Genomic DNA, 22,987 nt, shown 5'->3' on the forward strand with positions numbered 1-22,987 from the left:
TGAAATTTTATTTGATATTAATTTAATAAAAAAATATTAAGAATAAATTCAATAAAATTTAAAAAAATGAATTATATCATCATACTCACATATAATTTTTAGGAAATTTTTCTATAAGGGGTAGGGTTTTTTATGAGGGGTAGGTCTTCCATAAGGTTTTTTTGGGTGGCTGAAAAGTTGCAATATATCATAGATCATTTGAAAACCAATAAAAAAGTTTATAATTCAACATATGCATACCATTAAAACATCTCAAACTTTCAATAGTATTTTTTTGTTTATTTTATTATAAGGGATGGTTTTTAAGGGTTGCAACTTTGTAATGAGTCGTAAGCTTTCTAATAGTAGAGTATGTTGGAGAGTTCTAATCCACCCCCTCCCCATTTTACCCCCCACCACTTTTTTTGGCTCAGCCAATCAGAAGACGGTGAGTTCTAATCCGCCCCTCCCACTACTTTCCTCCCACCACTTGGCCCCGCCTCTTTTTAACCCAGCCTATTAGAAGACGGAGANGGGCGGATTAGAACTCTCCGTCTTCTGATTGGCTGGGCCAAAAAAAGTGGTGGGGGGGTAAAATGGGGTGGGGGGGTGGATTAGAACTCTCCAACATACTCTACTTCTAATGAATAACAAAAGAAATGCAATGCATTGTGAATGCACCAAAAGAATATTTTAAACTGTTAAAAACTTTTTTCTGTTTTTTGGCCTTGTAAGGGTAGTTTTTAAAGATTTTTAAGGGTTGAAAAGTGAGTAAATTTCATAAATTATATTAAAAAACATGAAAGGAAATTTAAAATACGTAAATCTGTGATTTTCGCTTTTTTTCGTACAAGGGTAGTTTTCACCCCCAAAAATAGAAAAAAGCACACATCTAGACAATATAACTTTTGAAGTGGGGGGTCAGATGAGCTTGTATGCAAATTTTCAGGAAAATCCATGCTATCCGAAAAAATTGGGAGCTGTTACCTTATTTTCGCCCTCAGTGACTGGACTATAATTGTGACACAATAAAATGCATGTAAAACTGGTCCTAAATATATTGCAACTGTTTTAATTTTTAAATTACACAAACCACTTGAAACGGAATTTGACGTTTTAGAGTGCGTAATATTCGAAAAAACTTTCGTGAGCTTTTGATTACATTTTGCACAGTCCAAAGGAGATTAAATAAAGTTTTTCTTGCAATTAGATAAAATTTATCAGAAAATACGTCCTGCGCGCTATCGTGAGGCTGAGAGAAGTTCGCCCAGGTAAAGAATTGATTCTCTGGGCATGGCCGCCACCGCGCTGGATATGAGACAGAAGAGCACACTTGAATCATGAGGCTAACCTATGGCCAACACTACTTAGATGAGCTAGAGTCCGAATATTGACAATTACATTTTGATATTCACAATTAGAGTTTGATAAAATGCTTCCATTTTTTGATTTAGCGACCCCTAGAACTTAGGCGAATCTTATTTACAAGATAATTACAATTTCTATAGAGAAAAAAAAATCGACGTCCTAACAGCGCAACTGAACTCTTCAACAAGTGGAAATAACGTACGAGGTGGTCTTTCCCTTCATTGTAATAAAACTTTTTATGCTCGGGAATAAAAACTACTCAATTTTTCCCGTACGTATTCGAATAGCGTTTCATAAATATTCAGAGAATGTTAAATATTGGAAACGTTCGTATTATGTCGGAGGGAATAAATTTGTTTAAATTTTTTATTGAATAAATATCCTATGAATATGCAATGTCCACTATATAGACACGTGGAAGTTCGAAATTAATTAATTTTTTTATATTAACAGAATTCAGCCTAAGCAACAAAATATTTTCATTGTTTTCAGTAACCTTTCCATTTGTTGAGGAGTTCACACGAATATATATCAATAAATAAGTAAACATCTTAATAAAAATAACACAGTCAAAAATAAAACATGATCTTACATTACACTAGATACAATTTCAAGAGAATTGCAACGAATACACCATGAGCATTAAATCCACAGAGACTTCGAATGTAAAGTCGATTTAAAAGAAACGTTTAAGCTTGCACCTCGACATTTTGCTTCTTGAGAATGTTCGACATAGACTAGTTTTTATACACATATACATTTATTTGTTGTCTTTTTCCGTCCGCCCGCGCGCGGCGCTATTCGCACAACACTCTTCGTCTCACTCTTTTAGGAACTTTCCGCGCGAGCAGCTAAGGCGTCGCTACTGTGTCGTCACACCTGCACAGTCTTTTCACTTTGGACTAGGAAGTTGCTGTTGCCCTGGAAGGCCACCTCGGGGGTGTCGCTGGGGCTCGGGTTCAGCGAGGGCTCTATCGAGGGGCCCATCACGGTGATGATCGGATGGAAACCTGAAAAAAAAACAGTAGTTTAGAGTCAAGTTAGTGTCTACTTTTAACCTCCAGAAACTACTTAAGATTGTCCGCACAGGGCAAGTAATAAACATTAAGACATTCAGTTAAATCGTTAATAAACATAGCAAACAACGGTGGCCCCAGAATTGATCCTTAAGGAACTCCCGAAAATTGAAAAAAATTATCTAATTGAAACGTACTGGATAAACCGGTGCCTGTTATTGAAATAGGACGTAAACAAAGATAATATAACATGGGAAATACTATGTGATTCCAATTTCACTGGTAAGCTTCAGTAAACTGGGTCTTCGCTCATAATATTTGATGTAGAATAACGACCATTTATAAATATGAAAAACTGTTTCAAGACTTTCAGAGATGGCTAGTTATCTTACATCGTTCTTAGTACCTTTTTGTAGGGGGCATATTCACTACACTTTCCATTGTTGTGGACCTTACTTGAATTTAATTATGGAATTAAATATGATTATTTAATTACCTTTGATTTTCTTAATTGCGTGTGATTATGTTATCTGCAATAACTGCGACAATGTAGAGTATAAGATGCAACAGACGACAAAATGGATGTAATGCTATTCTGACTATGATAAAGTAAAATTGATGCAGAAAAATAATTGGCAAAGCGATGACAATCAGGAGGATTGTTTATATGTATATAATAGTGACTTATAAAGGATAGAACTGAGGTAGAACTAGATCTTGAATTAACATAAGACCAAAATCTTAAACTAATGCAAGATTTAACTTCAGTTCTTATTTATCTAAAACAGATTTAATCATCAATGACTTTATTAATAATGTTACCGTTAAACCAAACCGGACAATGTCTAAACTAATGCAAAAAATTAAAGGGTCAAAAGAATTTCCGAAATTTTTTCGTGATTTTTGACAGACTGTATTTAGGTGAAAAAATGCATTTTGAAGCTCTAAGATTCTAGTTTTTAGATCTTTCGGTCAAAATTTTTTAGAAGCTACGGTTATCATGCAATTCCACCAACTTGGAATTTTTTTTCAACTCTATTCAACTTCAACTTCAACTTTATTCATCTTCAATTTCCTTTTTTATTAAATTTCGATACGTTAATGGAAAAGGTTCTTTTTTTTCTTCAATCATCGATATTTCGGCGACAAATAGTCATACAGAGAATTGAAGGGAAGTTTCGAAACCTGGAATAAATTTCCTATATGTTGCCGCAACTTTTCGGAAAAGAATTTTTTTTTCATCTCTTCTTACACGTATTTTAAAGAACAGAAAAAAATGGTAATTCATGTTTTTTTTAGAAAATTGACTGCTAAATTAGAAATGTATATTGTTAAGCATGACTTTTACAGTTCGATATACCCAGAAGAACCCTGTGAAGTTTCATCTCGATCTAGAGAACCGTTTCTTTGTTTCAGTCAAATTTTTGAAAAAAATTAAAGGGTCTCGTTTTTTGAGCTTAAACACTTCATAATCAAGATTAAAATGGAAAAAAAAAATTTTTGAGGTTTTCTCACACTTTTACCACAAATGCCGTTTGATGAAAAAAAAAAAAATTTAATTTTTTTTCAGAAAAGAAAAAGGTTAGATACTTTAAAAAAAAACCGACAAGAAAATTGAAATGACTTCAAAATGCATGAATTTATTGTAATGGGGTTTTTTGAGTCTGTGATTACGAATCTGGACTCTAAATCACGAAATTCAAAATGGCGGATTCAATATGGCGGACAAAAAAATTAAAATGTCTGAAAATGCCTGAATTTTTGTGTAGTAGTAAAGTAAAAAAGAAAAAAATAACAATTATATCAACTTGTAGATATTATATCATGCTTGTAGGTGTATATTGACTTCAAAATCGTAATTAGCGACCCAAAAAACTCCTCAACACAATTTTTCATTGTGAAGACATTTTAATTTTTTATACTCGCCAAATGGGACACCCATAGACACACCGGCCCTCCCCCTTTTTTCGAAATATATATTTTTTTTTTGATAGATTGAAACGTAGTGCAGGATACTATAATCATCCTCTTTTAAAAAACAACGCAGTTATCAAAGTTGATACAAATAATATCAAGAATTCTATATTTTTTATTTATAACGTGATTGATTTGGTCAAATTAACAAGAATATATGTATATCAGGAACTGACTACGTTCATCTTTCATCTGGGTGGCACTGCAGCTTATTTTATCCCCTTAATTTCCATATTTAATATCCACTACGAACCAAAAGAGGCAGCAGCCCTATCCAATCGCTCATTGTTATCATTTATTTTAATGATGGCAATAATTCATGTACAAAAGTATATCTAGAAGAAGACTGGGAGGTCAGCACTTGGCTGTTTACTTCACCGTCGTCAATCGTGATCAATTAGGTGAGACTACATGACAAGTATATAACCGATCACCGCCATATACTAATTGGTTTGTTCATAATAGGCTACGGCAGAGATCAGTCGATAAAATCGTCCGCGAGTGTTAACACTAACTAGAACACGAGTTTTCCGAAACTTCCTAACCTTTGAGTCGGTTAAATCCCTATTTCCATTAATTAAATCGCAAGCTGCAGAGACATTACATACCGATCGCATGTTTCTTGGAGCTCTCTCGGGGTTCGGTCGCATGCTAGTGCAGCGTAACTACTTAACAAGCCTTTATAGGGTATGGAATCCGACGGGGAAGTCTGGATCCGCTGCTCTTATTAATTGAACAAACGCTGGTCATGCAACCCTCGGATCTTTTCATATTTCCGTAATAGGAAACATGTTATAATGCCGCGATATCGATCTGGGAGTTAAAGAGGATAGAGCGTTACATATTATCGCTTACCTGTGTACCCCGTGAAGTCTTCCACGAGCTTCTGACTCCGCACCGTCGTAGACCCGGTGATCATGTTGTCTATGGCCATTCCGTGCCTCTTCCGACACCTCCAAGCTACCACCGCCAACACTATCGCGAACAACAACACAGCGGCGAAACCACCCAATACAAAGTCAAGGTTCTGGTACTTGTGTCTAGCATTTTCACCACGCATTGCACTGAACAACACCGAAAATAACGGAGATTTCACGTTAACATCATCGGGTGCTTCTTCCGGGATAATATTCATGTCGGTCTCTGTAGACACCTTCTGCGCTCGGCCTGTGTCCAAGTCCATCATCTCAGACTTGAGATTATCAACTCCTGGTATCCTAGACACCAGTTCCACTTGGATATGGTAGATAGTATCAGGCCATAAGGAAAGGGTGACGCAGGTTGAATCTGTAAACAGATTTCCTTTCAACCCACCACCGTCCACTTCCCAGGTGACCAGGTATACCCCACGAATAGCTTTCGGCTCCCAAGCAATCTCTCCGATCACCAGGACCTTCTGGTGGATCAAAGAAACTTCTCGTAGCATCCAAGGAGCGTCAGCGTCAGTAGTTGTGGTTTTACTAGTGGTTGCTTTTATCTCTGTGTTAATAGTCTTCTTTCTCTTCTTGTTTTCACGAACGCTAGCTTCGTCAGGACTGTAGATCGTCACCAACCCTTGGGGATCTACAACCAGGACGCGTAGCATAGCTCCGCCTTGGTCTGAATTCATGGGCACTCGCGTCGTGTGGTCCAAAGTCTGGATGATCTGCCTCCACGGTCCAGACTGTGACTTTCTCATGACTACGTAGACCAGTGGAGTTTGAGAGTCGATGGAAGACGGCCTTGGCCAGCGCGCCAAAGCTCCAGAGACTCGAATAACGCCCTCGCCTTTGGTGTGGATGACCGGCTGGGTCTGTTGGGTGCGGGTGGCCGCTTCGGCGTGGAATCTGCAGGCTTCCTGGCACCCAGGGAACTGCAACAAAAAAAATTATTGTTAAATTTCATTTCCAAATTCATTGCGATGATTCTAAGCTATAAGATATACTTTATACGGTCATTTTATGTGAAGGTAAGATCATACAAAGAATGTGTACTGTTTAGGTCATTAATTCTGGTTCTAAGCAAAAAGAAATAAACGGATGCCATCCACATCTGCAGACGCACGCGAGAGGTCGGCTTTCCTCTCTTTTGTGTGATATTTAAACTAAGGTATTTCGTAATAAAACAAGCGCACGAAACAAAGATCAAAGAAGAATATAAGTGTAATTTAATAAAGGTTATTCTGGTATTTTATATGGAAGGTCTTTGTGATGAGTCGGGTTGCAGTCTAGGCATTCGCAACGGATTTAATGGAGACACAAGACGGAAATAAATTAGTAAATAACGTCGAAATTTACGGAGGATCTCCTTTCGGTAGTTTCCTTTTTTATAAGCAAATAATGTTACAAAAATTGAGAATACGATTGCAAAAATGTGCTTGCTTTTTTGAGGTTACTAAATACTACAAATGTTACTACAAACAGCTACATACCATTGACTATAAAGTTTATAGTTTATAGTCTATGGTATGTTTATATAAACGACATATCCCCTTGATTTAGAAGGTTCTGAGCACTATTGCAGCCTCTTACAAAGGCAGACCTTCTCAAAAAGAACCAAGAAACCCCTATTGATTTAGAGACTCTTCCAAGAGATAGCAATCGCGGCATAGACGACCGTCTGCCGGTATGTGGGCCAGAGCTCGCTGCCTATCTCCCGAAGTTTAATTGCAGCCGCCTTATCTCCCGACTGCAGGCTCCCGAAGACCAAGTTGTCGGTCCCGGGGAGCTGCATATGCATCAGAGTTCGACGTTAGTCCGCCAGACAGATTAATTCTTCGACGGGCGCTCCGTCAGTGCCAAGTTGGCAACCGGCGAGGCGGACAACAATGGATGTCGAAACCCCAAACTAGGAAACTCACTTTATTTGATTAAACGGGCGTCTGGATGTGGAGACCGCGCCGCGGCGGGACGCGAAGGTACCCAAAGCGGGGAGAAAAATAAGCGCGGTCGGCGGGACACAACAAACGTTTTAGGTGGCGCGTTTTTGCGCCCCCCTAATTGTGTCGCTAATGGGAAACGCCCCGGAATGGATCGCTTGACGAATATTTACGATTTAAACGCATAAAATAAGGGTTTTAAGCCCGCATTAAGCGGGGTCAGACATATAAGTAAAAATTAATTTGTCAAATTGCAACTTAAGAGGGCTTTATAGCAAATAGGCAACCAGCAATACATTTTCTTAGATTTTATTACACAGTGTGTGTGAATTAATGTACAAATAACAGACTTTCCCTCATTTTAACGCAGATTTACTATAAAATGGACTTAGTTTGAAAATCAAATTACTTTTTGGTGTAAAGAAATTTTTAATTTGCCGCTTTTGAACAAGCTTCTAAGATCAAATTGTCATCAAACAAACGAACGCTATTAACAACTGAAATGAAAACTTAAAAGTCAACTGAGTACGTCGCTGTTACGAGCCGCGTGCGCCGAACTCCAACTTCCATCGTAAAAAAATATTCAATATTCAAATAACTTCCACTTATTATTTTTGTGTTTCTGGTGCATTTACCCCTGTGTCGTGCCGACGACAATTTGCATATCGACCGTTATTGTGCTGTCGCAGACACTGAATCTGTTTAGCATTTGAATGAAAGATTAATAGTTTTAATTTCGGTATGCTAGTGGAGGGAATCCCCCGATAGTACGCGAGCTATTCATTGCAGTCGAGAATTTGAATTTTAAGGAGTCTATTAGATGAAGTTCGCCCCCAGAAGATTTATATTGTACTTCCACGACCCACGGCTTCAGCCCGCTTCTCCCAGGAGGTGAATTAATAAATAAGTTGCCGGCTCGAGCTCCAGCTGCTGAAGACAGAGCTTCGAGTTCTGGGAGAGAGAATGTGAGATGTTATTAGTTTATGTTAGTTATAGTTTCTGTATTATTATTCCGGAGGCGCATACTTACAGTAATCAAGCATTGGTAAATACGGTGAATGTAGACAAAATGCTACGACCGCAGAATGTAAACGAATAGTTTTCTTGCCTTGTGTTGCAAGAGAGAAGAAATACTACGATTCATACAAATAACCGTAACATTTGTCGTATTTTCTTAAATTAATTTTTAAATGTCAGTATAAATTGTCGATATACATTGATATAATTATTGTGTCAAATATTAATATTTCATTTTCATTGCACCCAAGTCTGTCAGCGAAACATAAACATAACAGAGCGTTGTGATGTTTATGGAAAATTCATTTATTTTCATAACGGCTATTATACAGCCCAATATCCTGTAAAATCCAGATTATTCACTGCATGGTATTATAATCAGTGATCACCAACTATTTATGAAAACAGCGCATCGTGACAGCTCCAAACCGTCCAAACCGAAACACTCGTACACGTAGTCGTACCTCCCGCGCCCGTCCGAACGTCCAAATAAAATCAATAATTCGAACTCTTGACGTTCCGTCGCATGACAATCCCTCATTACGGCCGGCGTGAATGCTCCATTATGCGAGGCGATACAAAGCGCCTATTATGCCCCGTTGTATTTGGGCAGTTGGCGGTTCGAGGGCGGCCCACCGTTGCTGTTTAATTTATTTTTATTTACGCCTCTCATCGTCCGAACGGGACCGGGAAAAAAGCAGTCCGCGCGCTCTCGGGTAAGTCCGCGGATTTGTCGGCGGGGACGCGCGGGCGTGTGTGGTCGCCTTTAAGCACGCCGAGAGTGTTTTTTAGAACATTGAGGTAAAAGATCAGTCAATATTTTAATAAAAAATGTGAAATTTTGGCAAATTATTGTTAATTCCCATATACCTAAAATTTTCGATTAGTTTGTTGAACAAAAAATTTCTTGGGAATTCAAATTCATTGTTATTTATACAGGGTGTTTATTAAGTACCTGTACAAACTTTAAAGGGTGAATCTTTGACTAATTTTGGGATAAAAAGTTCATATGAACTCAACGGCTTAGTTCTCGAGATACAGAGCGTCCAAATTTTTTTTTTTTGTTTCAGCAATTATTGTAAATGTTATTAACTTATTTGTAGAGGTAGTTTAGTCTTAGTCTTGTAAAGGATCTAATGTTTGTCAAATCATAATACAATCAATAAAAGACACATTTTTTTAACTTGTTTTTCAAAAACTTTTAATAATTCAACTTAAAAAATTCCAATTCAAGTTTAACTTTAACCGTTTTTTTATAAAACTGCTGCTTTCAGCGACAAATACTAAGGGTACCTTTGTACGTAAAATTAAATGGAGAATATGTATGTATACTAGGGTGGCCAAAACAAAAAACGATTTTTTTTTTCGTGTCTTGTGAAAATATGTTAGTTTATCATGTTTTAAGGGCCCCCTCAAAAATTTGCTCAAAAAAAATTTATTTAGAGGTCGCTCAAGATTTTAAAAAATTTCCAAAATCGTCAAAAATTGAATTTTTTTTCTCGTTATTATATCATTTTCTAGGTTGAAAAAGATCTCGATTCTGAAAATTTCAAATTAGAAGATGATAAAATAACGAGAAAAAAATTTAAAAAAAAATCATATTTTGACAATTTTGGAAATTTTTTAAAATCTTGAGCGACCTCTAAAAAAAATTTTTTTTGAGCTGATTTTTTGAGGAGGTTCTAAAAACATGATAAACTAACATATTTCCACAAAAGACACGAAAAAAAAATCGATTTTTTTGGGCCACCCTAATGTATAAAAATGACATCCTGCTCTACACAAAAAGTTATGGTTATTTAACTCCAGGTACAACACTGTATGTGGCGCTCTCTAACATTAAACAAAAAACTAATATTTGAGTTTCTCATCATCAATACTCTTGAGTTTTCCGAATTTCGTAAAATTACCATGTTATTGAACGGAAATATAATCAAAATACCAAACAAAAAAATTTTTTTGAACGTTCTGTATCTCAAGAACCAAGCTGTTCTGGACCCATGTGCATATGAACTTTTTATCTTAAAAATAGTCAAAGTTTTACCCATTAAAGTTTGTACAAATATATAAACCCCTGTATATTATTTAACTTTTAACCGAAGAATTACTAATCCTGTTTTTGCTGTATATCTTAAATTCATAAAATACTTACACAAATCTCCTTCTCTTCACACATGGCACCCCACACTTGGAAGTTGGACTGGAGCAGCTCGCAGTTTTCCCAACACTAGAACAGAAAAAAATAAATGAGCTCCTATATCGACAAGCAGCGTGCCTTATGGCGAGATAGTTACGCTGACGCAAGTGTGAATGATATATATTAAAAGAACACATGATACGTGAGAACAAACGATACATCAACGAATCAACCATAGGCGTAGCCAGTGTACAAATTAAGGCTATGAGAAAAAAACGTGTTTTTTAATAGATACTTGTTTGGAACTAAGCCCAATTGTCTTACAAGAACATAACATTAATTCCAATTCCCTCTACCCATTCAGAACAATCAGACATGCCTTTAAAACGAATTTTATGGTGTAAACACAATTTTATTCGATGTTTATTACCGACACGTCCATGGGTTCTAACTAAAAGGCCATATGTGACTTTTACGAGTCCGTAATCACTTCACAATGGCAATTCAAATAATAAACCGTATCTCAATTAATAAAACTGATAACTACTTCCGCGCCATGTTCGTTTTACCAGATAGACAAGTCTTAAACTGGCATCACTATACAGCCTTGTCAAAGAAAGAGGTAAACGTACAACTTGAGATAAGGATAAGACGTGCTACTGGGGCTTCCGGACAAATAAAACTTTATTGGGTTTTTAATGCTCTGTATATCCTCTTGTATGATGTTTTACAACCTCTGTGTTTATTGTTTAATGACTCGAGTCAGACTTTAGTGTGTAGTGAAGTCTGTAGTTCCTTCCATGGAAGAAGCAATCGGTTTCGTCACCGAAAATATTATCCAACTGCGAAAAAGCTAAGATTACATACACTAATTTCATAAATAAAAAGTTTCTGTCCTTCACAACACAATTACCACTTTATTGAATACTAACAAAAATAAATGACACCACTGGGATGCTGGCAATGACTTTCGGAGAGAATCAGACACCCGCTATTGTGTCCCCTAATGAACACGGCCTTTCACTACAATCGAACGTTGACGGCGCCATATTTGAATCCTTTTTTACGGAACACTTGATTCACGTCAACTCCCGACGATGGGGAACACGAAACATATGCCCCGTCCCAAAAGATAACAGCCGTTGTTTTGAAAATAAATAGAATAGTTTTTTTAGAATTAACAACGCTACACAATGTATTCGGAGTGTATAAAGTTATAGTCAGCGCGCTCCCACTCGGTGGAAAATGATTTGTACAGGGCAGGAATAAAATATGTTTGGACTTATCCAATAATAATTTAGGAATGACTGGAGATTCAAAAGACATGCATTTATTTAACGAAATAGCGATAGCAAAGAGGAGGCCCAAGTGACACCGATTTGTGCCACAAAAAAAAATGATTAATGTCCACTACCTGACCGTGAAGGTCGCCATATTGTTGCGATGGCATCCAGTAATTGAGTTTAACTTAACAATGACCCTTTAACAACTGCCTAACCTCTCCTTCGAGCTAGAATTAGATCCGAACGACATAAAGAGAATCGTTTATTCCTTATCATTCCGCTTAATAGATGCCATGGAATCGTGATACAGTGATTCTGTTCTCGACCGCTGTCTCGTTGAAAGCGCTGTGACAGGTTGAACAAATATTGTCTTGCAGTGACACCTCGACAATGGGGTGCAGCGAAAAATTTTACTGACAAAGGGACAAAGGACTGTGGATCGGTGGCGTCAGCATTGCAGTGGGAGGGATATTGAATTTTAATGAGGCTATTTGAAGGAGAAAAACAACAATTGTCATGTCAATAAAATTGCTAATAAACCAAACACTTGTAGAATTGTCCCAAAGCTTTCTCACTTTAATGTATAACTGTCTTGGATGATTCAAAAGTATGTTGAAAATGTTGCCAGCAAACAACTTCGACTTTACCCGTTTCGCTGTGTCCCGAAGATAACCGGAGCATTCTAATTGCGAAATATTTATAGCCGACTCACTCCAAGTATATGATTATGACTATACACATGTAAGACCGCCTGCAGATGGCCAGATAGATAGATCTTAGTCATAGCTTAGGTACAGTAGCAGGAAAAGATAACCCCGCGGGTATCCGGAGATCTGAAATCAGATGTATTGTATTTAAAATCAAGCCATTACATACCGGCGAGATTAGTTGATTGCCTATCGAAATCACCATTCACATTGGAGCTCGCATATAATGCCTGGACGTATTGCTGCAGATGGAGATAGAGCGGATTTGCATAGTCCTTAGTGGTAAAGGAAAAATGACTGTTGTGACACTGTACGCAGTACAAGTCGTTTATTGTTAAGAGTTAACTTGGTTTTGTTGCACCAGCTACTAGGCTCGGAAAATTTTCTCAGCCCAAAGCAGAATTATTAATGCAACAGAACATTTGTACATATGTCCGCAATATCGTTAATACAGACAACAAATAGAGAGAGTCTAAGTATGGAACTTTGGGGAACACCTAAAGGTTGTAAGAAAGTATTAGATTTGAAACCACGGTATTGCACATATTGGAATCGATTACACTAGTCTAGACGACTGCATATAACTACGTTGTTGGGTTTAGTGGTTTAGATCAGTAGAAATAGTCCAGTTTTACACAGTAAGTTTAAAATTGAAGACTAACCTTGAACGGAAGCATGAGATTGTTTGAAGGTGTATCAAACACTTACTAAAATTGTTGAAAATATTAATATACCGCCCCTTCCCCACACAAGCCTTCGATTTCCCGGTTTGAGCGTTGAAATGTGGATTATTTCCGATAGGAACGTCTCCAGCCCGTCCTCCTGAATCTAGTTCAGAGTTTATAAATGCGGGCTTGAGTAACGACGGAATAAATATCACGCGATATCGCAAAGTCACACTGGTGCTCCTTGAGGGTCTGGGTGGCGGAGGTGAACGCGCTGCCAGCTGATAAATCGCCGGAATGAGAACGCATTCATTACGGACTATCATTCTTAATAAAGAAAATAAACAATTTACATTGTTGCTAGTAATTGAATTACGCTCATCTAATAATAATAATACCCACATTGTCTCGGAGATTTAACTAGATTAAAATTCATAATTGAAATGAATTATACCCACATATCACCCACCTAGCTGCGTGAAAGAGGATCTCTCGACCGAGAAGAAGGGCTGGTTTCGAGACTATGTAGTCATTTCTCATAAAAAAAAAACAACAGAAGGACAAAGTTATTAAAAAAACAATTTATATATCAACTTTCTGGCCCTATAGGTTATTGAATATGGGATTTTAAAAGGAATTATGACGTTCAAGATATTTTATTACATGAATCGTTCAAATGGTCATTTTAGATGAAGAAACCGCGGAGTGCTATTAAATTATAGAGTGGAAATTGGAGATAGAGGTGAAAATGCACCCCTTTGAGATTTTTAATTGTAGCTCGAAAACGAAGCAAAATTTCGCTATGGTTCATAGGAAAAATTATTTAGAGAATTGAATTTCCCATCGAAATGGCTTATTTAAAAAAATTAAAAGGAAAATTTTATGAAAAAAAAAAACGTTAATAAACAATTTGGAAAAAAGGAAAAAATTCAATTTTCTGATTTTTTTTACTTATTTGCCTCTAGTTTTCTTTTGAGTAAAGATAGATCATAGATAAAAAAGTAGATAAAATTTCCTTCAAAACAAGGGGTTGTAAAGTATTTTTGGATGAAAATTGACTGATATATGGACGCCCAAACTTAGCCAATTTTTCGATTTTTGTCGCGTTTACCCTTATACGTTTTCATTCTCATATTTTCTGCAAACAAGGAAGGAAATAAGACGTTCAAGGATTTTCATCACATTACTTGTTGGAAGGGCCATTAAAAATGAAAAAACGCGAGGTGCTATTAAATTATATAAAGGGTTGAAATTGAAGATAGGGGTGAAAATGCACTTCTGCAGTTTTTTTAATTTAGCACGGAAACGAAGCAAAATTTCGGTATAGTTCATAGGAAAAATTTTGTAAAGAATTAAATTCCTCATCGAAATGACTTATTTAAAAAAAGTAAAGAGAAAACTTTATGCAAAAAATCGTTAATAAACAATTTTAAAGAAAGTAAAAATTTAGATTTTTTGATATTTTTACTTGAGAATTTAAGTACAATAAAGTTTATTAATAATGTACATATAGTGTGTCCACGGATGGAGTTGACAAGATGAGAAACTCTTTTGTTTTTGACTTCATCGAAAAATGTCACTCTTTATAAAAAGTTCTGCCCCTCGAAAAAATGAGACTGTCAACCAAACATCTTAGATATATAGGGTGCTCATAAATTAAAAAAAAAACACGAAAATACTCAAGACAGAAGTACCTACCATTATTTATTATTTTACCCAACATTTTTATAAAACAACTCTGTTTATAACCTCAAATAATGTCCTAATACAAATTTTTAAATAAAAATTTCAATTCTAACTTTTACTCTATATGTATAGCTACTTCCCATCTCAAAAATTGAAATTTTCATTTTAAAATTTGTATTAGGACATTATTTGAGATTAAAAACAGACTTATTGGATAAAACTGTTGTGTAAAATAATAAATAATGGTACTTCTCTCTTGAGTATTTTCGTGTTTTTTTAATTTATGAGCACCCTATATATCTAATCTAAGACGTTTGTATGACAGTCTAATTTTTTCGAGGGGCAGAACTTTTTATAAAGAGTGACATTTTTCGATAAAGTCAAAAACAAAATAGTTTCTCCTCTTGTCAACTCCATCCGTGAACACGCTGTATATACATCTATACTAATATTATAAAGAGGAAAGATTTGTATTTTTGTATGTATGTTTGTTACGAATAAACTCAAAAACTACTGGACGGATTTCGATAATTCTTTCATCATTAGAATGCTACATTATCCCTGAGTAACATAGGCTATATTTTTTATATCCTAAAATGTTTAAAATAAATTTCCACCCGTGCGAAGCCGGGACGGGCCGCTAGTTATTAATAAACTTTATTGTACTTAAATTCTCAAGTTTTTACTAAATTATTTTATTAAAAAAGTAAAAAAAAATCAAGATCTTATTTTCTGCTTTCTTTAAAATTGTTTATTAACGATTTTTTGCATAAAATTTTCCTTTTACATTCTTTAAATAAGCCATTTCGATGAGAAATTCAATTCTCTACAAAATTTTTCCTATGAAATATACCAAAATTTTGCTTCGATTTCGTGCTATATTTAAAAAACTGCAAACGCGACGAAAATGGAAAAATTGGCTAGGTTTGAGCGGCCATATTTCAGTCAGTTTTCATCCAAAAATACTGCAAACAATCTCTTGTTTTGAAGGAAATTTAATCTACTTTTTTTTCTATGAAGCAATGCCTATGATTATCTTTACTCAAAAAAAAAAAATAAAGGCAAAATAGTAAAAAACAATCAGAAAATCGAATTTTTTGTTTTTTTTTCAGATTGTTTATTAACGATTTTTTTTTGCTTAAAATTTTTCTTTTAAATTTTTTAAATAAGCTATTTCGATGAGAAATTCAATTCTCTAAATAATTTTTCCTATGAAGTATAGCGAAATTTTGCTTCGTTTTCGAGCTACAATTAAAAAACTGAAAGGAGAGCATTTTCACCCTTATCTCCAATTTCCACCCTTTTAATAGCACTCCGCGTTTTTTTTTTCATCTAAAATGACCCTTTGAACGTCATAGTTCCCTTTAACCCTGTTTTTTTGGATATATTCAATAGCCTACTACGACATTTGGAAAGAAAACAATTAAAAATTAATAATAAACTGGGAAACCAAACCGAAATCAATATCTCAGACATCAAAATCGATAAATCTTACATCCTTGTCACTCAAACCGTCCACTCCACATTGTCATTAGTATTATTTCATATATCTTACGCTGAGTTATTGTTCCTCGGTGCCCACCGGCCGATCCATCTTTCACACTTGAGGAGTTTGTAAATCCAAGTGTTATATTAATCAAAAGCTACCTACTGCTCCCTCGAGCAGCGTGTTCGTGTCCGACCCCTGGCCAACTTCGATCCTCCGCGCCGGACCGGCCGCGGCGTAATTGTTTTTTCTCCCACCGAGCTTAATTATCGAATCGGATGATGAATGCGCGTTTACCGGCACTTTGTCACTTGTTTTCCAAGGCGCCCATACCGCGGACGCTTTATCATCGCGGTACGACTCCGGCTGCCCCCTAAAATTAGTTGCGTTCGCGAATTTAAATACAAAATGGCGAAAAGAGACGGTTCCTCATTTCCTCGCACAGAATATATTTGGATACGGTCCTGGGAGTAATGTAAAAAATATGTTCCCTGAGAAAGAGCTTCTGCGAGAATTCCGCACGGAACTTTTTGCGAATTAAACGTGTTGGAAATGTAGGCGTCCGTCACACAAAACGCGACTTTCCTTCAACTCTGAGGTCTATATAGCGCCAACTTAGCAGCGCTTAACGCATTTTCTGGTTTGGTTGTTTCCAACAATGAGCCTTTTAGAAAATAACTTTGCTTTAAAAGTCGAAACGAAGATGAATTGCCCCCGGAGTGGACGAGTGCATTTTTGTCATTTTCGGCGGCGAAACTGGATGTGGCCAGTGGCGTGCCGTCACTTTTTCAGCTTCAATCGAATTGAAAATTCAATACTTTTACTCACTAAATAAAAGTTCCGCCACCGTCAACATTCTCTAAAAATCAGTAAGTCACGCTTAATAACCGTCGTAAATTAATCACAGGTCAACAAGGGTCAAGAAGCAGACACACTAATACGCATTCCCGAAGGATTTTGGTGCGCTCTCGTCAGGTTTTTGAGATATCCTAACCTAAAAGTGCAAAAAACAATGTTTTTCGTCATATTTGAAGTTACGTAGTAATGCCATCTATACTTTTCCAAAAAAACTAATACATTGAACCCAAAAGTACAAGGCTCCCTCCCAATCCCCCAAGGGATTGCAATTCATACTCAGAAACATTCAATACATACGAACTCAAACCCACAAACTCCAAATCCACCAAACCCCAAACCCACAATCCCTAAACCCACAAACCCCAACCCCACAAAACCCGAACCTACAAACTCCAAGCTTATAAACCCCAAGCCTACCAACTCCAAACCCACAAACTGTATGGGTATGAAGTTTCTGAATTGCAGTCGACTGCTTGATGTCTAAGGGATCCTTAGTAGATTTTCGCATATTAAAAAACTGATAAACTTAAAAATTTCAACATGTGATATCTCAACGAAAAAAAAAATATTTGAGCAAACTCAACGGCATTCGAAGGAGGGTACATTACTACATAACCTCAAATATGACGTAAAACAGTGTTTTTGCACTTTTAGGTTAGGATATCTCAAAAACCTGACGTGATAGTGCAATTCTGCTGCCTGCTAGATTCGGATTCAGCGCACCTAAATCCTTCGGAAATATATATTCAAGTTTCTGCTTCCAGAAAAAGTTAAATTTTGTTGGTCTGTGAATTATAGAAAATATTAATGAACTTAAATATGTATGTAAATAAATATTAACTGAATTTATAAATTAATTAACCAACACTTTACCTCACTTTAAGTGGAAAAATTAATACATTTGACCAACATCTGTCACTTAACTTTCTGAAATATAACTCTACTCTTGCAGAATTATTCAAAACATCGGCAGCATTCGCAAGCTGACAAACGAACATCGGACGTCGTCTGTGCAAGGTATAGATTAAACGACGGTACTTAACCCCTTCCGTCGACGCGTGACGCCCCTGGAAGAGCTGGCAGCGCAGATTGGCTCCCATCAGCCTCTCGCTTTCCGTCGTGTTTCGTTAAAAGCTACAATTTCAACGGAATTACGTCACAGAAGGCTCCGAACGCGTTCACTTTTTATTACACACACTTAAATTACAAATTAGTGACCGGTGCATTCTTCAGGAATTTATGTAAACGGAACGTCTTCGCGAGTTATATCGACGCACATAAAAATTCACAGCGAAGAAGTTGAAATTCAACGCAGGTTTCACAAGAATTTTGGTTATTATAATGGAATTGCTACTGTTTAATAATCATGAACGCACTAGCTGTGTTTGAAATGCTCGTTTGTTTATTAGAAGCAGCCATGGTTGTTTGAAATGGACAAGGACGATGCGGTGGATACACCGAAGCAGATTTGCTTCTCGAGTGTGTGTGGTCGTCGCTGATGACGAGCATTATCTATGTACAAACAACCATACATATTTTTAAGTTAAATTCATTATTTAAAAAATAATTATTGTAGTGGAACATACGGGTGATAGAAAACCCTCTACAATGCCACAAAAAACTTGTAATAAATATTGAAATCAGAATATTTACGATAACACGTGGAGATTTTTTTATGGAATTGCAAACCAAATGAATTCAATGGAATATAAGAGTATTTTATCGAATATTATCTCATTTTTGGTTAGGTTGTTAACATTATGTATATATTGAGATGATATATGACCAAAGAAGTTATTTTTTTTATTATTGTTGCCAATTACAGACAGATGAACTTTTGGGATTTTGCTGGAATTGTAGATACATTAAGTATTTTTTGCTCGGCATCCTGTACATAAAAAACAGCATATAAAAATAGGATGCTATCACATATTATATGAGTTAGCATTTTGTGTAAAATTAGTATTACGCTTTAATAAGAATCAACAAAGTCACTAATAACAAGTCCTTAAAACAGAGGGCTTAATATAGAACCTTTGGGTATCCTTTTTGCTTTATACAGGTTGGGGTGTGAGAAAGTAAAATTACTCCCTTGTTACTCATAATACAGAAAAAAAGTTTATATAAAAGTTATACAGAATCAAGAAACCTAAACTAAAAAATTAATTTGATACATACAGGGTGATAAGCAAAAAAGGGACACGCCAAATATATTTTTCAAATGGAACACCCTGTATATTATTATTCTATTTTATTCACATATCGGTCCACTTCAACTATTATAAAGCATGTTCTATATCTAAAATTGTTAGTTTTTAAGATATAGCAATATTTCTGAAAAAACTTAATATTTATTATTTTATAGAATACCACAAATAAATATTAACTAATAAAATTAACTCGAAATGGAATGATAAATTATGAACTGACAAGTTGACACAATGCGACAGTTTTTATTCAAAGCGATTTCGTGCGACCGAAAATAATATAAATTAGGTTTTTCCAGAAATGTTGCTATATCTTAAAAATTAACCACTTTAGGTGTAGAACATACTTAATAAAAGTTGAAGTGGACTGATATGTAAATAAAATAGAACAATAAAATACATTTGAAAAATTTTTGAAAATCAAGTTTTCTTAAAATGATCGTATTATAAAAAATGACCTGTATAAAATATCGATATTAGTTAATATAGGAGTCTTTGCCTAACATTTGCCTATAACTCTGTCAAATATTTTTGCTCCAAGTGTTAATAGTTGAAAGTTAATACAACTTCTTCGAGGTCATGTTTTTTACAAAATTCGAAGAATTTTCTACATAACTTGGCAACCCCGCACTAAAATGTTAAACTGTTTATATAGAATTTTCTCAAAAATCCATGTTTAAAAATATATAGGGTATTCCATTTAAAAAATGTAATATTTGGCGTGTCCCGTTTTTACTGTGTGTTTCAAATTAATTTTGTCCTTTAGGTTCTTTGATTCTGTACAACTTTTAGATAAACTTTTTTTCTGTATTATGAATAACAAGGGAGTTATTTTACCTTCTCACACTAATGGCCCACCCTGTATGTATTACAAACTTTATTTAATCTTACTTTATAGTTGTAATATAGTACGTTGATGTCTACATATTTTAATTTACTGTATACGGAATTTTTTCAACGTTGGTTCCGCTCATCAAATTAGCATCATCTGGAGAAGATTGAATAACTGACTGAATTAAATTGAAATATATCTCAAAGGAAAAAGGACGTTTTTTGTTCCGTTAGATTGATATTTCTTCAAGATATTTCGAAAACTTTTATTCTCTCGGGTTCGTCCACGTGACTGTTCCTGCCCGATTTCAGGATTTCGTTAAAGCTCCCGACGCAGTCATTATTAGTTTTAATCCATCGGGAACGTGATCAAGCAACTGTTCCAGCAAAATAAGATTATAAACTTCCTGTAGGTGTTCCATGCTTCAGCCTTAAAAATAAAAATGACAACCCACAATGATAAATAGTTAAAAACAGTTCTGTAACCATAACTACGTGTACGTAAGTCTTGTATGTGGAGGGGGAGGTGTATGACTACTTTGTATGCGTTGTAAATATTTGATTTGGCTCATAAACAGTTTACGATGTATACATCCACGTTCCATCAAACACTAATTACGGATGCGAAGCCGAAGGAACAGCCGTCTAGCTTTACGGCATCACGTCGCATAACAATTGAGACGAGGAATTTTATTTCTAAACACCGACGGCAAGCAGCATCAAGCGAACAATAAAACTTTGTTTATAATTTGATGCTGATTCACTTTGGAGATGATTTAGACGCTTTGTTTACTTGACAGCCTTAAGCCGTCCTTTCAGCGAGCACAAGGCTCGATCGGCGACAATGCCGATGGTTATAATTCGTAATTACTCGATAAACTCATTGGTGGGGAAAGGACGGTGTCCATTTGCGGACGCTTAGGGGATTACAATCAAGGTATATTCAGCAAAAGTAAGAGTATTAGTGAGACTGCATTTTCTAAAATTACGCATTTCCGAATGCTGTTTAGCGGTAATAAAGGAACTTAAGGTAATGTTAGCAGAATTAGCGATTACGGTCTTAATCCGTACAAGTCAGGACCGTCTTAGGGTATATTCAGAAGACATTTGCACATATCTAAAAAAAAAGAAACCTGGTCTGTTACAAAGACTTATCCTTATACAGCAGTACTATCAATTATTTAGAGAAATACAATAAATTATATCTTTTAGATTGTATTTAATTAACCATATCTTTTGAACTCGCCAAATCTAGATGTGCCATAAAAGACAACCGCTAGATATAGTCACCAATATATTTTATTTAATGGATGTTGAGGTTATGTCATCTATTTCCACAAAACAGCGACTGATCACGGCTCCTGCGATTTAATGGTACCACCAACACAAACGGCATCTCAGCAACAAATCAGATGGTTGTCTAAAGTGAGCTGCATCTCTATGTTGAAGCCCGTGATTGTTTCAGATTTATGGTTAATTAAAATTTAACTGTTTTTACACGGCCCTGGTATAAAGTTAGATTTATTTTTATGGTGTATTGAAATGACTCCCAAATGGGCGATATTGAAATAAAAATAATGGCGTTTGCTCACAGTTTTATGGTACGTCGAGACAAATTTATGTGACTGCGCGGCGAATACATCAACCCGGCATTTCAACACTGGCTCTAATTAATCGTCCGCGTTATAGTTCGACGAAAACCGGGGCGGATTTTCTCAATTTGGCTAAAAAATTGCGCTCAACCTTCGGGATTGATTAAATTTTTAAGCCCCGGCGCTAATTAGACGCATTTTACGAACTAAGACGCGTTGACAGGAGTCGGTGTAACGAGCCGCCATAAATTCCCTCGACTTGTTTATTTTGAATTACGTTCCTCCGAAGCTCTAATGCCTGGAGAAATTCTAGACTCTGCGCTCGCACCCATCTCGAGGATGTGACAAAAACTATTTGTCATGTCGGATTTGGGTTAGACACTTTCTGTTTTTATAGCACCTCCGAGGATTACATTGCATATTTCCAAACGGATTTTCGTCATATTTCTTGCCGAGGAAAACCTTCGTCTTATTAAGTTCTCTTTTTTACCTGCGCGTTAAAAAAAGTCAGATTTAGAAGTCCGTTGCTCACAGATTTACATACATTCGTACATAGCGTGGTTTTTACACTTTATACAAGTTATAACATACTGCTATAACTCTAACCAATATGTTTGATAGGGCAAAGTCCCGGAAACTGACTGGCTGATTGTCTTTAGATGGGGTATTATTTTTGGAATTGTTATTATGGTTTTTTTTCAATTTTATTTGTGTTATTACTAGAAGAAAATTTTATTTTGTTGTTTTATTACATTATTATATCTGCATTTTTTTAAATGTGGAATTGTTACGATTTTTTCATGAATACTACTTGAAAAAACTTTTATTTTGTTAATTTTAGAATGTTGTTTACTGGAGAATTGTTAATTTAATGTGGAAAATAGGGCTACTGGCTATAAAAAAATGGTAACGCACCCTAAGCAATACTTGATGAGTGGTGTGGAAACTTGCTTTTATTTTATTCACGTTTTCTCATAATGTCGTTTAGTAGATTTTTAAAATATCCATCATATTAAAGGGTAATACTACTGTTCTTGAGCCCTTCAGAAAAGAAAATCGTCCCCGCATATGGTTCAGTCCGATACTGCTAAATTTATTGGACTTTGCACTATTCAAACAAATTAGTTTAACAGAAAATATATATCTTTTTGTGAACTTTAGCACCCTATATCTCGAATACCGAGTCCCGCAGGAAAAAAGTTTGTACTACTTATTTTTTGGTAATTTAGTCCTGCTGCTTCTGTATTTAAAGTGAAATCACCCTGTATAGCGTGGTATTTTACATTTTCTAGAAGTTATAACATACCACCAGACTGATATTTGG

The 22,987-nt window shown here is 35.7% G+C and overlaps 1 protein-coding gene across 1 annotated transcript in view; it reads right to left on the reverse strand.

Moving 5' to 3' along the window:
• Positions 1–930: 930 nt before the first annotated feature.
• The window catches only part of LOC108910305, an 88,457-nt gene continuing 66,400 nt past the window's right edge, over positions 931–22,987 (reverse strand). The window contains exons 3-5 of the mRNA XM_018714870.2: positions 10,364–10,438; positions 5,193–6,189; positions 931–2,357 (exon numbers count right to left, since the gene is read on the reverse strand). Of these exons, the coding sequence (XP_018570386.1) occupies positions 2,221–2,357; positions 5,193–6,189; positions 10,364–10,438 (1,209 nt within the window). The 3' untranslated portion in view covers positions 931–2,220. The remainder of the gene's footprint in view (positions 2,358–5,192; positions 6,190–10,363; positions 10,439–22,987) is intronic.

This window comes from Anoplophora glabripennis, unplaced genomic scaffold, assembly GCF_000390285.2.
Source record: "Anoplophora glabripennis isolate ALB-LARVAE unplaced genomic scaffold, Agla_2.0 scaffold86, whole genome shotgun sequence".
Lineage (NCBI taxonomy): Eukaryota > Metazoa > Arthropoda > Insecta > Coleoptera > Cerambycidae > Anoplophora > Anoplophora glabripennis.